The 21,867-nt window shown below is 41.9% G+C and overlaps 1 protein-coding gene and 1 pseudogene across 3 annotated transcripts in view; one reads left to right on the top strand and one right to left on the bottom strand.

Annotated features, from left to right (window-relative positions):
• The first annotated feature begins 5,166 nt into the window (after window positions 1-5,166).
• The window catches only part of Acsm5 (acyl-CoA synthetase medium chain family member 5), a 35,317-nt gene continuing 18,616 nt past the window's right edge, over window positions 5,167-21,867 (top strand). For 2 of the 3 annotated variants that reach the window (XM_045143641.1, XR_006635756.1), the window contains exons 1-4: window positions 5,217-5,300; window positions 5,619-5,676; window positions 7,766-7,982; window positions 19,470-19,680. In XM_045143641.1, the coding sequence (XP_044999576.1) occupies window positions 7,782-7,982; window positions 19,470-19,680 (412 nt within the window). In that variant the 5' untranslated portion in view covers window positions 5,217-5,300; window positions 5,619-5,676; window positions 7,766-7,781. Of the gene's footprint in view, window positions 5,301-5,618; window positions 5,677-7,765; window positions 7,983-19,469; window positions 19,681-21,867 lie in introns of all 3 variants that reach the window. The other variant, XM_004665442.2, reaches the window with a different exon arrangement.
• LOC123458545 lies at window positions 19,986-21,862 on the bottom strand (annotated as a pseudogene).

Here is a 21,867-nt window from a genome sequence, read left to right as displayed (position 1 = left end):
ACACGCAGGGGTATATTGCGAGCCAGCAGTGTGTAGAGCAAGTAGAGTTGTGTCCACCGGCATGTCACCGATCCCCCATGTCCCAGCCACAGGGGAACTGCTTCTTACTCAGACCATGGTGGGATTCCTCGATGCTCCCTCACTGTTTCTACTTGTGCCTGGACAGCATTAGGTAGCCTTAGAGATCTCCATTTTAAACATGCATTAGACAAATAGCTTCTCACTGGAAGATTCCAGTGTCCTGCCAGCTCACACCATCCAAGCCTTGTACAGGTCTATCAGGTCCACTGGCTCTGGGTCTTGTCCTTACATTCTCTCACCTTCATCTCTCCCCCATCCCTCGCCCTGCCTGAGGGCCTTTATCTCTGCTTACTGCATGTTTATCTTGCCTCTTCCAGCAATTCTGATCAGTCAGGTCCCTGCCCAGCAGCACCCACTGAGCAATTATACATGGACACCAAAGGCTACTCCAGCTCAAACACTGGCTCATCCAAAGGGCCTTTCTGAGTGCACATGGCCTCACCCACCTCTGCTCGGAATGTTACCAGTACTTGCTTCATATTTCATTTTGGAGGGCTCTTTTGTACCTTGTTTTTAACTTTCTTTTTAAAGATAGTCTAAGTGGCTGAGGCTGACTCACTATAGAGTCCTGGCTAGACCTGAACTCATGATCCTCCTCCCTCAGTCTCTTGAGATTATGGACATACACCACCTTCCCTGGGTTTTTAAACCTTTAAGTACAGATGAATATCATTGTTCCTAACTGTTTCCCCACCTCCTAGGATGGTGCCTGGACCTGATTTGGAGTCAGTGAGTAGTTGATGGATGAATAAATGAATGAGTTTAATTCCCACAATAAGACTTGTAGTCCATTCTAGTGTTTTTCCAACAAACTATACTTCAGACTATCTTTAGGGAGTATTTCAAATGCTGATACTTAAGTCCAAACCCAGTAGGTTCTGATTTAAGAGGTTGTGGCAGTGTTAGGCTGGGCATCACTTTTGTAAAGCCCTTACACTGGTTCTTCATGTGGCCATATTGCAAGTATGATACAGCAGAAGAAACGCATTCAGGTAGGGTCTGTCGATCAGAGTGGTCATGTCCCCCATACTCATACCTGCCAAAAGCTGGGTTGCTCTCAGGGATATGGGGCCACTCTGGGTCTCTGTGGCACTTCAGGAGGGATGTGGTGGCCTGAGAAGTAGGCTTCTGGCTTCCCCTTGTGATGAAGCTAGACTTGTCTACAGATGGGTGTTCTGAAGCAACTCAGAGTGAGAAATGGAGTGACTTCTTCAGCACTGTGAGCCACAGCTGCCTCAGCTACAGTGTTCTGAGTTCTGGGAGGGTGGGGGCACAGCGTGGGAGGGAGAAGAATAATGGAGCATTGTTGAGTAAGAAAGGTCTTTCCTAGCAGTCCCTGCTCAGATCACTTGCCATGAGCACCAGAGTTTATGTAGGTGGGGGCCTGAAGGGCGACTGACTTCAGGGTGCTAGGTTGCCTATGAATTGGAGTTTGAGTCCCACCATTCAGTATAACCCTAAGCTTGTCATTTACTCTTTCTGAGATATTATTTCCTGTTATTCAATGGTATGTAATTTATTAGGTGTGGAAAAGGTTAAACAAACATATGTGTAAAATAAATAGCTGAGTATCCAGAGGCAACAATCACCCTCTCCCATCTTTCCCGCTGCCTTTTTATCTCTTCTCTTTTCCTCTTCTCTCCTCTCTTCTTTTTTCCATTTCTTTCCCTTTCCTCCCACTCTCCTCCCTCTGCCTCTTCCATTCTCTCCCAGTCCATCCCCTTCTCTTCCCCTCATTCTACTTCCCTTCCCTTTCTTCTAAGTTGCATGTAACTTCCTTTGCTTAGCATATGTAATTACTCATCATTAAATATTTGTTGGCTGTTCCTATTGATCATATATCACTATTTATTGTCAGAGTTTGAAGCTTTTCAGCTGCTTTTCCAACTCTTGTCTAGCACTGGTGGGGCTAAGGATATTGGGAACAGAATGCTTGAACACTGGTCCATGTGCCTGATGAGGAAGGAGAGAAGCTGCCCATATGGAAATGGGCCAGGCTGATGCAGCTAGGAAATGAGACTGAGTTACAGGGGAACAGGACACAATGACAGACATGAGGTTGCCATGATTCATGAGTTTCCTGTGTATACAAACCCTCATCCATCAGTTCTAGTGGTAGAAAGATGCTCTGAGACAAAATGAATCTGAGATGCCTGTGTTCTGGTATTGGGAACTTCACAAGTTTAGGTTTGACTAGAGAAAGAAAGCAACAACAACAACAACAAAAAACCCTCAAGCTGGGAGTGGTGGCACATGCCTTTAATCCCAGCACTTGGGAGGCAGAAGTAGGAGGATCGCCTTGATTTCAAGGCCACCCTGAGACTACAGAATGAATTCCAGGAAAGCCTGAACTAGAGTGAGACTCTACCTCGAAAAAACAAAACAAACAAAAAAAATAAAAACACCCTCAAAATACATATACCCTTTGCACTCAGAATATCAGAAATGAGTTTGTATTTGTTACTCATAGAACATTTTAGCACATATCTGGCAGATAAAAAATGTTTCAACATTTCCAATATTTTAGGTACAAAGGGTGTTTTTTATTTATTTTTATTTTATCTTACTTTTTTTTTCTTATTGTAGAGATCTAGGGGCTCCTAAGTGCTAATCACTGAAGCAGACTTAAAACTCACCCACCATGACTCAGGAAATTTTGAGGAAGAGGCTCAGAAAGATTGTTAAGAGCCACAGGTTGAGACACCATGCCCACAGGCATTCCCTTCCCACAAAATAACTGACTACTGTTCCCACAACACATAAATCACAAGCCCATAGGGCATACCTGAACCCCCACTGAGGAGGGTCCCCAGTGGAATGGGGGCAAGGATGAGTGAAAAGAGGGTAACAACACATGTTGTATCCATATTAAATGTGCTGTTAATCATAATAAAAAAGAAAACATGTTGAATAAATAAGAGTTTTTACTATTTGTGGACTCAACCAATATTTACGGTACTCTCCCGATGTGGACAGTACTGGTCTAAGCACAGAGACCTGGAAAGTGCATAAGATATATGTGTCTTTGGCATGTATGTATAATATGTGTGGTGTGAGGTATGTGTGTGTGCATGTGTGTGTATGCACATGTGTGTGCAGATGCATATGCATGTGTGTGGAAAGCAGAGGGAAACATTGGACATCCTCGTTCATCTTTCATGTCATTTCCTTCAGAGAGAGTCTCTCATTGAACCTGAAGCTGCCATTTTAGTCAGATTGGCTGACCAGGGAGCCCCAGTGATTGTTCAATCTCTGCTCTCCATAGGACTGGCCCTGAGATCACACTCAGGTTGTTTCAGGCCCTCATGGTTGCATGGCAAGTGCTCTTACCCACTGAGCCACCTCCGCAGCCCCAGAAGAGCCAAAGTCTACACCCTTATGGAATCTATGTTCTAGTGCATATGTATGGAGGAAGGGATCCAGAGAACACACCAAACACATGCACTGTCAGATGTGAGCAATGCTGAGGGGAAAAGCCCAAAGGGAGAATGTTCCAGTCTTAGGAAGTTCTGTGGCATACCCAGTGAGACTTTGATAGGTAAGGTAGAGGACCATGTAAAAACGAACAATTTGAGCAGGGACAGCAGCTCTGTGGAAGCAGAAATCCATGTGTGTTGGAGTTGGCTTGCAAAGGGAAGCCAGGGATGAACGTTCCCCTGTGGGAGCTTTGAAGGCAGCCTCAAACCTTAAGCATGAAGCTGTCCTTCAGTCATTGCAGATACTACAAGTCAGGACTTTTTTTTTTTTTTCTGCTGTTGTCTCAGACAAAGAGTTCCCAGCATCCCACTATATAGAAGAACCTCAGAGAACAAATAAGGAGATCAGTGTGGCTGAAGGGGAATGAGCTAGAAAGTGAAAGGAGAAAAGAAAAGATGGTGTCACAACTTTGGCTTTGACCCAAGAGAAATGTAGATATAGGAAGCTTTTTATCTATTTTCACAATTTTATACAGGTTCTGTATAATTCTTGTTATTATTTTTACAAATTCACAGAGCTGTCCTGCCATGAATCCATCCAAATGCAGAACCATTTTATTGCCTCAACAGATCCTTATGACCTTGCCCATAACTCCCTACTTTTGTTCCTCACTCCAGAAAAATTACTTATTATAATAATTACTTATTATTACTTCTTTTTTGTGCTTTTTTGTTTTTGTATGTGTGTGCATGGTATGCTATTGTGTATGTATACATCTCTGTGGGTGAGAGCTTAAAAACGTGTGTGCAAGTGCATGTATGTGTAAGTACATATATGTGAGGGCCAGAGGTTGACATGAGGTGTTTCCACCCTTATATTTTTGAGACAGGGTCTCTCACTGAACCCAGAACTCACCATTTGTCTAAACAATCAAGCTAGCACACCCTGGAATCCACCTGTCTCTACCTCTCCAGCGCTGGGATTATAGGCAAGCCACGATAGCTACTCAACATTTAAGAGAGAACTGGAGGGCTGGAGAGATGGCTTAGTGGTTAAGCGCTTGCCTGTGAAGCCTAAGGACCCCGGTTCGAGGCTCGGTTCCCCAGGTCCCACGTTAGCCAGATGCACATGGGGGCGCACGCGTCTGGAGTTCGTTTGCAGAGGCTGGAGGCCCTGGCGCGCCCATTCTCTCTCTCCCTCTATCTGTCTTTCTCTCTGTGTCTGTCACTCTCAAATAAATAAATTAAAAATTAAAAAAAAAAAGAGAGAGAACTGGAGATCTGAACTCAGGTCCTCATGCTAGTGTGGCAAGTATTTTTACCTACTGAGCAATCTTCCCATCCCTTTACTTTCTATCTTTATGCAGTGAGGGGTTTTGAGCAGTAAACAGACATGGTCTGATATATTGTCACTATTAAATCCTTTTTGTTGAGTCTGAATGAAGTTGTCATTCTCTTTTCAGGCTGATTACCTGAAATCCACGGAACACACTCATGGTTCTGGGAAAGCAGTCATCCAGTTGGGGTTTAATTTTACGCTTGTCACTGTGAGCCTAGGAGATACTGGCAGGGAGCCACTCTTACTGGTTCAGATTGTTCTAACCCGTTGAAAGTTGAAGCCATGTACCCGCCTATTGGCTTCTGGCCCAGTCCTCCTTGGCTGTGCTCGGGGACAGAGTTCCCTGTGGGAGCCTAAGTCAGCATCTTACATTCACCAGGAAACAGAGAAACAAACTTTCACTTCAGCCCTTCAGCCGAAGCAGAACATAGATGGTTTTTGCATGCCACGGATTTTAAAGCAAGGTACGTGAGCAGGAAATCTTTCAATGACAGGGTTTATCTGCCCTGAAGTCTTTAATGACCAAGTCAACGATTGGCATGGTGGAAAATGGCCTTGAGAAATAATGAAAGGAAATCTGTGTACTGTAGTGATTAGCTGCCAGTGAAGTGTGGGAGGCCAAGGAAAAAAGCATGTGCTCACTTGAGAGAGATGGTAGATTAGTGCTCTGAAGCTCTAGGCTCAGAGTTGGTAGCCACCATAGAATCTTAGCATAGACTTTTCTGTAAAATTAGAGTTTTAAGTTAATTTCCCCCTCTAAACTTTCCTGTCCTTATTTGCAGAATGGAGAAAATAACATTGGAGACATTGAGTTGCTGCTTTCAAAGTGCTCTCTATATAGTAAGCCTTTGGTAAATAGAAGTTTGGAAAGGAATTTTCTTGTCATGAAACATTTGATTGTCTTATTCTATTGTTATTATCACCAGGAAGAACTTGGCTAGAGAGATTGAAACTAGGGGCAACCCTCAGACACTGCTTCTAAGACTTTAATATGCACAGGCTACCTCTGAGCTCCTGCTAATGTACGCAGATGGGGACTGAGGTTCCTGTCACCCACTCTCAGGATTTTGAGCAGAAAGACACTAACACAGCACTGTGGAGCACCACACTGCCACCCACCTATGGCTTCTGAGCACTATCCATCGTGACATGTGTTTGTGGGTGATATACCCATCACATTTTGCAGACTTAGTAAAAAAAGTTCCAAGTACCTCTTTCATGGTTTCTTCTCATAGGGATTCTATGTTGGAAAGATAATATTGTTCATATGCTTGGTTAAGAAAAATGCTTTATTAGAAGCGATGTTTCATGCTTTTTACTTTCCTTCACGGAAGTACTAGAAAATTAAGTTTTATATGTTTTATGGATCATATTTTATTTATACTGGACAGTGCTGTGGGATAATTTCTCAGCTCTGTCAGGCTAATTAAAGGTTGTCCAAAGGTTATTAGAGGTAATAGCATGTTTCCAATACAGTTAAATGATGAGTCATGATGTGATAGGCTTGCTGACTACTCTGATCTGATCATTGCCCAGTGTATTTGTGAGCTGAAATATCAGTGTCTCATAAATTTATATGTATAATGACATGAATATTTTAAAATTAACAGTTAAGCCAGGTGTGGTGGTGCACGCCTTTAATCCCAGCACTTGGGAGGCAGAAGGTAGGAGGACTACTGTGAGTTCAGGGTCACCCTGAGAATACATAGTGAATTCCAGGTCAGCCTGGGCTAGAGTGAAATCCTACCTCAAAAAACCAAAACCAATAGTAATAATAATAATAATAATTAACAATATTAAGACTTTATGCAACAAAAATAAATGAAATTAATGGATTCCCTTCAGAGGACTTATTTTTTAATTTATTGATTTTTTAATTTTTTTATTGACAACTTTCATGATTGTAAACAATATCCCACTGTAATTCCCTCTCTCCCCACTCTTTCTCCTTTGAAACTCTACATCATATCCCCTCCCCCTCTCAATCAGTATCTCCTTTATTTTGATGGCATCATCTTTTCCTCCTATTATGATGGTCTTGTGTAGGTATTGTCAGGCACTGTGAGGTCATGGATATACAGGCCATTTTGTGTTTGGAGGAGCACATTGTAAGTAGTCCTACCCTTCCTGTGGCTCTTGCATTCTTTCCACCACCTCTTCCACAATGGACCCTGAGCCTTGGAAGGTGTGATAGAGATACTTCAGTGCTGAGCACTCCTCTGCCACTTCTTCTCAGCACCATGGTGCCTTCTGAGTCATCCCAAGGTCACTGCCACTTGAAAAGAGAAGGTTCTCTAACCAAAAGTGAGAGTAGCATTAATATATGGAATGAACATTAAGAGAAGTACTTACTGGAAAATTTGGTAAGCAGAGTATATACATTTAGCCAAACATAAGTAGATGTTATACCCCTAGGGCTCATGACTACCCTGTTGTAGGTTTTCAGTATCAGGGATGTATTACCTCCCATGGAGCAGGCCTCCAGTCAAATTAGATTTTATTGTATTTTTTATAAAAGGTTGCACATATAGACTCCATCTCCCCTATCCCAATTCTGCAGAGGATCTTTGGTGAGGTTATTGGTATTTATTGTGGGGACCAAAAGGCCTTAGTCAGTCTTTGCAGGGATGGGGAAAAAATGATGTCTCAAGATATTCCCACCCATTCTGACGCTCTTACAATCTTTCTTCCCCCTCTCCCATGATGTGGAGGACTCAATTTTGTGAGTGGACTCTGAATGTAAGGTGACCTGAGGTAAAGAGAGGTGGAAGGAATGGACTTCAGATTCAGAGGTGAGAAGTGACCAAGATCACAGTAGAATTGACATAAGTCAAGTATGAGATGGTGTCACCCTCAGAGATGACTATAGGCTTCTCTCCAACCTCAAAACCTAGAATGGAATACTACAGTCTTTTCTCTCTGGCGACAGGGAAGAGGCCAGTAACATGAGGCCACGGCTGAGAGGCCTGATCCTCCAGGCTCTGAAAAGCTTCCGGGGTGTGTGCACAGCTCATGGACAACTACCACCTCCACCTGTCCATCAGGCTGTGGCCACCTGGGAAGCCATAAGCCTTGGGAGACAGCCAGTGCCTGAGTACTTCAACTTTGCCCATGATGTGCTGGATGTGTGGAGTCAGCTGGAGAAGGTGAGGCCCATTCTGTCTCCTGTAGCTTCTAGTGTCTGAGGCTGCCCTCAGCCACTGCAAAAAGTATCAATATGCTGAGATAGATACATTTGGACATTCTGACCTGGGAACTTTGCAAGTCCAAAAACTCAAACTGAGCTTTTAGACTTAGTGTGGGTAGGGGGGATTCGTACCAAGTGCTATGAGCCATAAACACCTTGCACTTGCCGTAAGGTGTCTCTCAGTCCTGAGGGCAAACCCCACCACAAGTTAGCCATGACCCCTCTTGATTCCTTCCAATCTATCTGACTAAGTGAAGGAGGTTTTCTTGTTGGCACTCCACCTCTCACATTTCTCTTCCTTCCTAAATAAAAGGAGATCAGAGTGTATACTTAAATGATTATTGAATAAGAAAAGCCTAATTTCATTTTGTATCTATCTGAATATAATTCCTTCTTTATTTTCCCTTCTATATGTGCCTGTTCTGTGTCTCTTGTAGTCCTATATTTATGCAATATTAACATGATTCTAACATTTAGTTGTTAATAAATAAATGAAAATTTTTATTCCAAAGAAATTTATGTGTGTTAATTTTGTTTTGTTTTTTTTTAATTTAATTTATTAGTTTTCTTTTCAGCAAATACAGGCAGTTTGGTACCATTGTTTAGGCTCATCCATGATCTACTCCCTCCCATTGGACCCTCCTTGTTGATGTAAATGGGTCGTGCATTGTGGAGTTAGCCCACAGCTATTGGTACAATAAATGTCTCTGCATATCATGACCTACCATGTGACTCTGACATTCTTTCCGCCCCCTCTTCCGCAAAATTTCCCTGAGCCATGTTGGGTTCATTTTTGGTCTGCTTCAGTGCTGAGGTGTTGGGGGCCTCTGAGGCTCTGGCTCTCTGATTTGGTAGGAGTTGATTTTTCTCTGCGTTGGTCTCCTTCCCCTTTGTGCTGGTATCCGGTTCATCAGGAAAACATCACCCTTGCTTGTTTCGCCAATTGTCCTTAGTTTCAGTCAGGCCCCTTTTGAAGTATGTTGGGGCAGCTCTCTCCTTAGGATCTGCATCTATCTGAAAAAGAGAAGCAAATTCTCCAGCAGAGAGTAAGTTAGCACCCGGAAAATTGAGATAAGAATTACTTTTTTGATAGAGAGTTTGATAGGTGTAGGCCCTCTTGTAGCCCATGATTGATGGTAGCTTGATATTGGTGAGTGGGTTTATGTTTGGGTATGGTTCTGACTTGTTTCCCAGCTCCAGCTATGGGTCTCATACCACTGAGGGGATCAGTTAGCCAAATCAAGAGCAGTTGGTTCCCCACCATGGCTGTGTGCCACTATTGCACTTGTGTGGGCATCACATCAGGTTATTTGTTGCTAATTACATTAGACAATGAGTTGCTTGGACAGATATTGGTCATTTACCCCAGTCGCCCATGTAGCACCTTCTGGCACTAGACACGCTGTCTGGGGACTGACTCTCTCCTGGCTTCCAGCCATGCCATTCCATTTTACGTGTCAGCTGCATATGGAGTCTTCAGCAATAGGGTCTTACCACTGGCCTTTGGTGGGTCATCAAGTACTCTGACAGAAGTCTGTCATTGTTTTTGGGAAACCTTGTAGGTTTCTCTGATCAAAAGCTCATTGTGGACGGTAGCCCCAAGCTGGAAGTGGGGGTTACAGGTCAGTGCCCACTAAGAAATTGAGGAAAAACATAAATAATATTCAAGAGTTAGAGAGGAGAGAGAGAGGGAGGAGAGGGGGTGGGGGAGGGTGAGAAGATGTAGATTTAGGTTAGATAAGATCTCACTCTGTAACCCAGGCTGTCCTGAAACTCTATTATGCCCAAGCTGGCTTTGAACTCAGGATAGAACTTTTGCCTCAGCGTCCCTACTGCTAGTTTTATAGGCATGAGCCTCCATGTCTGGGTTCATTTGTCTTACTTTTGTACAACCTTTTAGAGGAAAAGATAAGATTGATTCTCCTGTTAATGGATATAACATAGCACACTGCTACTAGATGCAGCAATAGTACACTGCTAATAGATGTAATAGATGTAGTGGCAATACACTGCTAGTGAGTACAGTGATGTTGCACTGTTACTAGACATACTGATAGTACACTGCTAGTAGATGTAGCGATATTACACTGCTAGTGGGTAGGGAAACTGGTGAAGATTGTGTGGGAGTGAATGAGACTCACAAGCAGGCTTTGTAATCATAGAGGATGTTTCTTCAATATACTTGAAATATGAACTGGGCAAGTGCCCTGAGCTATCTGAGTCTTATGGGAATCATAGCATATGCCACTCAGAGTCCCCAGCTCTGGTACTACAGGTGAATATCACTTCACTGACCTTTTTGTAAATTAATTAATTTATTTTTTCAAGATAGGGTCTCACTCTAGCCCAGGTTGACCTGGAATTCACTATGCAGTCTCAGGGTGGCCTTGAACTCATAGTGACCCTCCTGCCTCTGTCTTCCGAGGGATTAAAGGAGTGTGCTACCACACCCAGCCTCAGATTTTTAGAATATATTTTTAAATATGTTTTAATTAATTTTATTTATTTATTTATTTATTTATTTATGTATTTATTTGAGAGAGGGAGAGAGAATGGGTACACCAAGGCCTTCAGCCACTGCAAATGAAGTCCAGACACATGTGCCACCTTGGACATCTTGCTTATGTGGGTCCTAGAAGTCAAACCTTGGTCCTTTGGCTTCACAGGCAAATGCTTTAACCACTAGGCAATCTCCCCAGCCCCTGCACCCAACTTTTGACATGAGTGCTAGGGATCTTAACTGAGTGCTGGAATTAAAATGTTTGCCATCATGCCTGGCCTATAAAGCATTCTCTCCAGCCTTTATTTATTTAGTTAGTTAGTTTTGGTTTTTTTTTTCTTTAATTGATTTTTTAAATTTTTTTTTATTAGAATTTACCATGATTATAAAAAAAATCCCATGTTAATTCCCTTCCTCCCCCCCCCACACTTTCAACTTTGAACTATAAAGCATTCTTAATAATAATAATAATAATAATAGAGTAACTCAGTAAAATGGTAAACAAAGGACTTTAAAAAGTTCTGTGCTGGGCTGGAGAGATGGCTTAGTGGTTAAGCGCTTGCCTGTGAAGCCTAAGGACCCTGGTTCGAGGCTTGGTTCCCCAGGTCCCACGTTAGCCAGATGCACAAGGGGGTGCACGCGTCTGGAGTTCGTTTGCAGAGGCTGGAAGCCCTGGCGTGCCCATTCTCTCTCTCTCCCTCTATCTGTCTTTCTCTCTGTATCTGTTGCTGTCAAATAAATAAATAAAAATTTATAAAAAAAAAGTTCTGTGCTAACAAAAGCAACAATAACAAGGAAAGCAAATACCTTAGACAAACTATGAACCCATTTTTTTCTCAGTACTCTGCAAACTAACCAGAGATCTTGGCAAGACAGGGAATATTTATTCAAGGAATCAACCAGGTGAATCCCAGACAGTATAGCAAGTCCAGTGGCATTTTATTTTACTTTTTGAAGGTTTAATTTTTTAAAATTTTTAATTACTTTATTTTTTATTAATTAGTTTTGTACTCAGTGAATACAGTCAGGTTGGTACCATTGTTCGGTTCATCCATGTCCTACCCCCTTCCCTTGGCCTTTCCTTGTTGAGGTATATGGGTCATGCATTGTGGATTTAGCCCACAGTAATGAGTAGGAGAAATGTCTCTGCATATAATGACCCAATGAGTGGCTTTGATATTCTTTCCGGCCCCTCTTCCGCAAAATTTCCCTGAGCCATGTTGGGTTCATTTTTTGTCTCCTTCAGTGATGAGGTGTTGGGAGCCTCTGTGTCTCTGGATATACAATTTGGTAGGAGTTGATTGTTGTCTGTGTTGATCTCCTTCACCCTTGTGCTGGTACCTGACTCACCAAGAAAGCAGCACACTTGCTTGTTTTGCCAATTATTCTAAGTTTCAGCTGGGGCCCTTTTAAGGTACGATGGGGTGGTTCTCTCCTTAGGATATGTATCTACCAGAAAAAGAGAAGTAGATTCTCCAACAGAGAGTAAAGTTAGCACCAGACAAATGGTGTTTATTTTTTATAGAGAATTTAATAGGTGTAGGCCTTCTTATAGTCCACGATTGGTGGTAGCTTGATAATGGAGAGTGGTGGTTCATGTTTGGATGTGGTTCTGACTTGTTTCCCAGCTCCAGCTATGGGACCCATTCAACTGAAGGGATCAGTTAGCCTAATCAAGAGCAGTTGGTTTCCCACTCATGGCTGTGTGCTATTATTACACTTGTGTGAGCATCACAACAGGTTATTTGCTACTAAGTAGGTTAGACCATGAGTTGCTTCAACAGATATTGGTCATTTACCCCCACTCGCCCATGTGGCACCTTTTGGCACTAGATGCGCTGTCTATGGACTCACTCTCTTCCAGCTTCCAGCCATGTCATTCCATATTACATGTCTACCACATATGGTGTCTTCAGCAGTAGGGTCTTACCACTAACATTTGGTGGGTCATCAAGTACTCTGACAGAAATCTGTCTTTCTTTTAGAAAACCTTGTGGATGTCTCTAATCAAAAGCTCATTGTGGTTGATAGCCACCTGCTGGTACTGGGAGTAGCAGGTCAGTACCCACTAAGCGAAGGAAGAAAAAGATAACTAATATAGAGAGAAGAGAGAGAGAGAAGCTGTAGAAGATTAAGGTCAGTCTTCATCATAACCTCTACAGTGCCTTGTGACTCAGGTGTTCTCTCTAAGGGCCTGGTGAAGGTTCAACCATTTATCTGCCATTTAAGATGTAGGATTTTATGGTACCATTATGGTTTGGGTTTAGATTTGTGTCTTCCACCTCCTCCTTCACCCTCCCCTTACTCCCCACCAACCCTATTGTCTGGTCCTTGAGATGCTTGCTGGGTATGTCGGCATCTTGGGTAGATTCAGGTTAGGTGCTGTAGATGAGTGAGACTATGCAGCGATTATCTTTCTGTGATTGGGTAAGTTCACTGAGAATGATCTGTTTCAGGTTCAACCATTTTTCCTCAAATTTCATTGTATCATTATTTCTTACTGCTGTGTAGAAATCCATTGTGTAGATATACCACGTCTTAGTTATCCATTCTTCTAGTGATGGATATCTGGGTTGATTCCAGCTTTTAGCTATTACAAACTGAGCTGCTATAAACATGGTTGAGCAAACCTCTCTGGACTGTGGTTTAAAGGTTTTAGGGTATATGCCCAGTAAGGGAATAACTGGGTCTGTTGGTAATTCTATAGTCAGCTTTTTCAGGAGTCTCCATATTGCTTTCCAAAGTGGTTGTACCATCTTATATTCCCTCCAACAGTGGATGAGCATTCCTATTTCTCCACATCCTCACCAGCATTTATTTTCATTTGATTTTTTGATGTTTGCTATCCTTACTGGGATAAGGTAGAATCTCATAGTTGTTTCAATTTGCATTTCCCTGATGATTAGGGATGATGAACATTTTCTTAGGTTTGTGTTTACCATTTATATTTCTTCCTCTGTGAACTGCCTGTCCAACCCTTTGCTCCATTTTGTGAGTGGCTTGTTTGACTTTTTATTGGTTTTTGAGTTCTTTGTAGATTCTAGAGATTAGGCCTCTGTCAGTTGGATAATCAGCAAATATTTTCTCCCATTCTGTGGGTAATCTATTGGCTTTGCTTATTGTATGCTTGTCTGTAAAGAAACTCTTCAGCTTCATGTGATCCCATTGGTTGAGTGACTATAATATCATAAGTTACTGGGGTTTTGTCAGGAAGCCTTTTTCCATTCCTATGTCATGGAAAGTTCTTCCTATATTTTCTTCAAGTAGTATTTGAGTTTCTGGTCTTATATTGAGGTCTTGGTTCCATTTGGACTTGAGTATTGTGCATGGTGAGATGTGTGTGGATCAAGTTTCTATTTTCTGCATATGGTTATCCAGTTTGTTCAGCACCATTTGTTGAAGATGCTGTCTTTTCTCTAGCCTATATTGTTAGAGGCTTTGTCAAATATCAAGTAGTTGTAGTTGCTTGACCCAAAGTCTGGGTCCTCAATTGTATTCCATTGGTCTATACTCCTGTTTTTATGCCAGTACCATGCTGTTTTTATTATTATGCCTTTGTAATAGAGCTTTAGATCAGGTATGGTGATGCCTCCAGAGGTATTTCTTTTGCTGAAGATATGCTTGGATATACAAGGCTTTCTGCCTTTCCATATGAAATTTGAGATCTTTTTTTTCTATCTCTGTGAAGAACAACATTAGGATTTTAATTGGAATTGCATTAAATCTGTATATTGCCATCCATACTATGTTAATTCTGCCTATCCAGGACCATGGGAGGTCTTCCCATTTACTCAAGTCCTCTTCAATTTCTTTTTTTAGTGTTTTTATGTTCTTAACTTCCTTGGTTAACATTATTCCAAGGTATTTTGTTGTTGTTGTTGCTATTGAAAATGGGACCATGTGCCTTATCTCTTTCATTTGCATTTACACAGGCTACTGATTTTGTACACTGATTTTGTATCCTGCTTCTTTTCTATAGGAGTTAACCACCTTCAAGAGTTTTGTGATGGAGTCTCTCTAGTCTCTTAAATATACAATCATGTCATCAGCAAATAGAGCTAACTTAACTTCTTCCTTTTGAAATTATTTCACTTTTATTTCTCTCTCCTTTCTTATTGTTTGAGCTAGGACTTCCAGTACTATATTGAAGAGCAGAGATGAGAGTGGACAGCCCTGTCTTATTCCTGAACTCAATGGGAATTCCTCCAGTCTCTCTCCAATAAGTATTATTTGGGCCTTAGGAGCTTTGCATATTGCCTTTATTATGGTAAGATATGAACCAACCATGCCAATTCTCTCCAATGTTTTGATCATGAAGTGATGTTGTATCTTGTCAAAGGCCTTTTCTGCATCTATTGAAATGATCACATGGTTTTTTGTTTTTTGACTTTTTTTTTTTTTTTTTTTTTTTTGCTTAACCTTGTTTATGTGGTGTATTACATTGACAGATTTCCGTATGTTGAACCACCCTTGTGTTCCTGGGATAAATCCCACTTGGTCAAGGTGGATAATGCTTTTGATGTGTTGTTGCATTCAATTTGCGAGGAAATGGTTCAGGATCTTTGCATCTAAGTTCATCAGGGAAATAGGCTGGTAGTTTTCTTGTGGCATCCCTGCCTGGTTTTGGAATTAGGGTGATACTAGCTTCATAGAAGGAGTTGGAGAGCTTTCCCTGTTCTCCAATTGTGTGGCATAGTTTGAGAAAGATTGGTTTGAGCTCTTCCATGAAGGTTTGATAGAATTCAGCTGAGAAGCTATGTGATGCTGGGGTCTTCTTTCTTGGGAAGTTTTTTTTATTACTTTTTCAATCTCAATGAATGTGATAGGTTTGTTTAGGAGATTAATCTGCTCTGAGTTTAGCTTTGATAAAATGATATGTGTCCAGGAATTTATCCATTTCTTCCATGTCATCCAGTTTTGTGGAGTAGAGGCTTTTGAAATAAATCCTGATGATTTTCCCAATTTCACTTTTGTCCATTGTGATCTCTCCTTTTTCATTTCAAATTTTGTTAATTTGAAGCATCTCTTTTTTTGTTTGTTTGATCAAATTGGGCAGGGGTTTGTCAATCTTGTTTATTTTTTTCAAAGAACCAGCTCTTTGTTTTGTCAGTTTTCTTAGTTTCCAATTCATTAATTTCTGCTCTGATCTTAATTATTTAATTCCTTCTGGAGATTTTGGGTTGGATTTTTCTTGATTTCTATTGCCTTTAGGTGGATGGTTAGGTTATTGATTTGGGATTTCTCTGTCTTTGTTATGACGGCATTTAGTGTCTGGAGGTTTTTTGTTTTTTTTTTTTTTTTTTTTTTTTTTGTTTGTTTGTTTCCAGTGGCTGAAGGCCCTGGAATGCCCATTCTCTCCCTCTCCCTCTCCCTCTCTCTCTCTCTCTCTCTCTCTCTTTCTTTCTCTCTCTCTCTCCCCCTCTTTTTTTCTCTGTCACTCTCAAATAAATAAATAAAAATAAACAAAAATGAAATAAAGAAGTAACATTGACAATTATTACTGTATACATCACCAGGGTCAGTACATGCTTAGAGAAAATTTGAAGAAACCTTGAGCTTTTGAGAAAGCAAGAAATTAGGGCTAAAGTAGAGTTAGTAATTTTTGTACTATTTCTTTTTAGGATAATGCAAATGTTTGGGAATCAAACATTGCTAATGCTTGCATAACTTTGTAGAATACACTAAAATTAAACAAACTAATGAACTGTGTGTGCTTTTCCACAATGACTTTTACAGTATATGAATAATATTTCTATTTTAAAAGGGAATAGCCAGGCATGGTGGTGCATGCCTTTAATCCCAGCACTCAGGAGACAGAGGTAGGAGAATTGCCATGAGATTGAGGCCTCCCTGAGACTACATAGTGAATTCCATGTCAGCCTGGACCAGAGCCCTTTTGCATTACAAAGTTGGTATGGAGGGTAGAAGAGATGGCTCAGTGGTTAAAGTGCTGCACACGCATGATGACCTGTGTTCAGATACCCAGCCTCAGCATGACAACACCTATAATCCCAGTACTGAGGAGGCAAAGAGGAAGAAGCTCTAGGGCTTTCTGGCTAGCTAGCCTAGCAGAATCAGTGAGCTCCAGGTTCAGTGGGAGGCTTTGTCTCAATAAAGAAGGTGAGCAGCTGAGAAAGATATCTATTATTGATCTCAGACCACCACATTCATATGTGTATTTGCACACATACACATGCAAGGAAAAATTGGTATGGGAATACATACTTATGTTTGCCAAAAAACATTGAAATAATATGCAAACAACTAGTAAAACTGGTTACTCATTTGAGGCACAAGTAAAGAGCAAGTTTTAAAATACTTCCTTCCTTTTCTTCTTGATTTCTGTTTTTTGTTGGTTGGTTGGCTAGTTAACTGGTTTTATGAAACAGGGTCTCATGTAGCCAAGGCTGGCCTCAAACTTACTACCTAGCTAATAACTACCTTGAACTTCTGATTCTCCTGATTCCACCTCCCAAGTGCTGGAATTGCCATCACACCTGGGTTATCCCATGCTAGGGGTGGAATCCAGGGCTTTATGCATGTTAGGCAAGTACTTTACTAACTAAGCCATACCTATAGCCCATTATCTTTGTTTTTGGACTCTATGACCATATTAAATGTAGTAACTATCTGTTGCAGTCAGGTTCTCATTGCTGGCAGAAATCACCCAACCAAGAGAGCTACATGATAGCAGAAGAAAACGATGGCATGAGCAGAGGGTGGACATCACCCCCTGGACAACATTAGGTGGACAACAGGAGCAAGAGAGTGCACCAAACACTGGCAAGGGGAAACTGTCCATAAGCCCACCCCCAACAATACACTGCCTCCAGGAGGCATTAGTTCCCAAATCTCCATCAACTGGAAATCTAACATTCAGAACACCTAAGTTTATGGGGGACACTTGAATCAAACCACCACAATACACTCCTGGCCCCCATAAACTGATAACCATGCATGGTATAAAATACAATTCATCCAACTTTAAAAGCCCCCATAATTTTGATCAATCTCAATAATGTTCAAACATCCTCATAATCCAAGGTCTTTTAACTGAGCCATAATACCAAAAATACCCCCCCAAAACCCATAATGGCACAGAATAAACATTCACAATGTAAACAATGGGATTGGGCATAGCAAAGAAATATTCAACCAATACAAGATTTAAACATGGCAAACATCAAAGCTCCATGCCCAACAATTCTCATCAATGACAAGCCTCCAAGTCCAATATTTCTAACAACTGGCAAGACTTTGGAGTTCCAATTTGAGCCCTCCAGCTAAGCAACTCAAAGTCCTGGAAAACTTCATTCAGGGCCAGCAGCTCTCTTCAGCAGCCATCTTGTAGTCCTGGCATCTCCACTGGGTCTCCACTGCAACCCATAATCCATCATCATGACTCCATTGGGTCTTCATGCAGGCAGTCCTGCTTCTCACTGCCCATGGCCATTTCCAAACCACAAACTCAATGACCCTCTCTTTCCTGCATTTCTTGTATTCCATAATACCAGGTAAGGTGCCACTTTGTTAATCCAGGGGGAAATAAAGCAGATTTTAAAGAACAGGACACTCCTTCAGCATTTAGGCCCCTTCAAAATAGTCTACATTCTTCCTGTTGACCCACTGCAGTTCAGCTGACTCAATCTCAAAGGTTGTGATCTCTCATATAATTACAGCTGAATGGGCAGAAGTTTCAGCCCAAATATTTCATTTCTGTGCCATATCCTCTGCTCACACAAGTCCATTTCTATGCAAAGCAACCCTATATAAGTTCTCAGGGCATGAGCACATAGCATTCTCACACAAGCTGCTTCTAGACCAGTCCAGGCAAAGCTCTTACTCACCCTCATAAGCCAAATTTCACAGTCCTTAGTTCTTATGGCATTCAGGTCTTTCAAATCTGACCAGAATAGTCCATCAAGCTGTACTTACAGCATTGCAAGACATCTCCTAGGCCAAGGTTTCACATCCCACATTCCTCTTGAAAATAAGCTCCAAAAGGCCAAAGCCACACAGTCAGGTGTCTAGCGGCAAATGACACCAGTCCTTGGTACCAACATTCCTTGCAGTCAGGTTGGCATTGCTGGCAGAAATCACACAACCAAGAGCAGCTTGTGGGGGAAAAAAAAAGGTTATTTTGGCTTAAAGACTTGAGGAGAAGCTCCATGGTGGCAGGGGAAAATGATGGCATGAGTAGAGGGTGGACATCACCTCCTGGCCAACAACAGATGGACAACCATAACAGGAAAGTGTGCCAAACACTGGAAAGAGGAAACTGATTATAACACCCATAAGCCCACCCCAACAATATACTGCCTCCAGGAGGTGTTAATTCCCAAGTTGCCTGTGGATTCCTGGGTTCTTGCTCTGGGGGCCGGCCTTGGAGCCCCCCAAAGGCACCCAGGCAACCCGGGTGGGTGAGCATGTGAATGTAAGACTTTGAGGAGGAGTTTCAGTGAATAGCTCTCTCAGTTTATTGTCAGGGAAATTAGGTTTATAAGCATCTGAGAGTGAGGGGAGGACCCTAAGGGGATTGGACATGCCAAGTTCATTTCTGATGCCTAATTAGCATATGGGGACATTCATTCTAGCATGTAGGCAATGGCGGGGGCAGGGGCAGGTGATCTAGGGTCTCAGGACTGTGTGAAGTCTGCTGGCTGATAAGGAGTTTCCTAGGCAACTATCCAAAGGTCACAGGGCTATGGGCAAAGCCTAAATTCAGGTGCCAGGTTTGGAGAGGGAGTGGCCTCCTGTAGACTGGGGATCCTTAGCTGTGCCTGGAAGCTCAGGCAATTCTCCTAAAACCTTTAGCCTGTGCCTGGCACTGCTCAACAGTTGCCATCAGCTGGAGACATTACATTCAGAACATCTACAATCATAATTTTTTTTAATCCTCAACAAATGTCTTCTTCTATTTTTTTTCCTGTCTTCACCACTGTCTAGGCTGGGCACCGGCCCACAAATCCTGCATTCTGGTGGGTGAATGACACAGGAGCAGAGGTCAAGTGGACCTTTGGAGAGCTGGGGCATCAGTCCAGGAAGGCAGCTAATATCCTGGTGGGTGCGTGCGACCTGCAACCTGGGGACAGAATGATGCTGGTGCTCCCACGGCTCCCAGAGTGGTGGCTGCTCAGTGTGGCTTGTATGCGCACAGGTCAGTGACCACAGAGCTTATAGTTCCTGGGGACTTCCAGATAGGGCTAGCATGGCTTACCAGAGCTTTTCAGTTTCCACAAGGCTTGGTAAAGGGAGTCAAATAAATGCCATGTGGTTTACTTCCCCTTTTGTCTAACAAGTACAAACTTGGTTGCATGAAGCGACCAGAAAATGGCATAATAAATGCATAGCCACTTAATCAGGGCCAAAGTGTAAGAAACCCCTTCACTTCTCTTTCTGTTTTTTTTTTTTTAAGTTACTATTATTTCAAGAGATTTTGTTGCTGGAGTACACAAGACAAACTTATGCCACTAAGGCAGAGACCGTGGAGGACTCATATTTCTAACTGGGGGAAGGACCCACTGGTCTTATAGTAACCAGCCAGTTGGTGAATATGGCTCTCTATCAAAATACGATGGAACTTAGCATCTTTATCCTTTCTGTTCCTCTCAAGATGCTTACAGACAGGAACTGATTTCTTAATTAAATGGTAGAATTTCTCAGGAAGATCAGGAGAGAGTTCTTTGGACTTCAGGATTCACAAGATTTTATTGCCGGCCACAGAATGTACTTGTGCAAATCCATGTAAGTCCCTCAGGATCACACCAATTCACGAGGGAGTCAGGCCTTTCTTGGCCAGTTTGTGAATCCGCTCAATCACATCATCTGATGTCAGCTTCAGCCACGTGCAGACTCTGTAGACATGAGGCAGAGCTGACTGGGAACATGCGTGCAACCCATGATAGCAGTGGTCTGGCAGCAAAGACCCCCCCCCCCATTTTTCTTGAGCAGCTGCTGTGTGGTATGCTGTGTTAAGTAAGAGCTTTGCATGATGATCACCTCCCTTTGATGTTTTTGTTAATTTTTGTTACCAATTTTCCCAGTTCCTGCTATTCTACAAGTTCACCCATTTCTTTGATGTCCAAACAAAATAACTTATAACACTCCAGGTCTGAGGAAATAGCTTAGTCAGTAAAGTGTTGCCTTACTATGTAATGGTCTGAGTTTAATCCCCAAAACCCACATTTAAAAAACGTTGAGCATGGTGGCACACACTTATAATCCCCACTCTGGGAAGGTGGAGACAGGAGGATCCCCAAGACTCTCTGGTTAACTAGTCTAAACTACTTGGCAAGTTTCAGGTCAATAAGAGATCCTGTCTCAAAAGAAATGGATGGTGTTCCTGAGGAATAACACTCAGGGTTGTCCTTTGACCTACACACACACACATATATACACATATGTGTACCTTATAATAATCAGGCATAAACACACACATATATATAAGACTCTTAAGTTACTATGTCAAATATGACATCCTCTCCAACATTTTGGAAGATATCAAAACTAATGCCATTACAACCTTGCATCCTCACATTCATCTCATAACATTTGTTAGACAACAGTGCATACTTAGTTCTCTCGCTGGCTCTGGCTGTCTGCCATTTTCCTGGACCTCAGGCTTTAACACGGCACTGAAAGCATGATAAACAACAGAGTTTCACTGGGTGTAATGAAAACAAAGAGGTAGAATAAAGAAGTACACCATTCTTCTCCAAGTGTTCACACTGGGGTTTCAATGCTGCAAGAGTTGGGGAGACAAGAGCAAGGGCAGAAGGAACAGGAACTGGATTTCATGTCTAGTGGAACTAACTATTTCTGTGCCCTGCCTTCACATGTAGCAGAATGGTTGATTCTTTTTTAAAGTTCATTTCTTCTCTATGAACTGACAATATTGGGTTCAATGGAATACCTAAAACTTGAATTTGAAGATATTTGAAGGTTTTCAAGTATCTATTAAAATTTTCCCCAGAGTTCTGCCTCTTCATCTTTCTGCTTGAGAGATAAAATCAGCTACTCTTAGAAAAGCTTTAGTTGAAATAATTTAGGGGTCTTGGAATCCTATCTGTTTTACCTCCTGTGCTACAATGAATTGTTGTGTTTACTGAGTATAAGGATTCACTGTGACTGTTTGAAAAATGTGGAAGCCATTGAACTATGAAATTATTCAGGCAAATAATACAATAAAGATAACAGACTCAAATTTAGCTCCTCTTGTTTCCATGATTCAGCTTTACTGCTTATGAGCTGTGTGCGTTTGGAGAGGGCATTCAATTTTTAGTTACAGCATAAAGGTCTAAGTCTGTGAAGTGGCTGTCATGGTAGCAGTCATTTCCCATGGTTG

This window comes from Jaculus jaculus, chromosome 2 (assembly GCF_020740685.1).
Source record: "Jaculus jaculus isolate mJacJac1 chromosome 2, mJacJac1.mat.Y.cur, whole genome shotgun sequence".
Lineage (NCBI taxonomy): Eukaryota > Metazoa > Chordata > Mammalia > Rodentia > Dipodidae > Jaculus > Jaculus jaculus.
The sequence above is the reverse complement of the archived record's forward strand: the minus strand, read 5'-3'. Positions and strand labels throughout refer to the sequence as shown.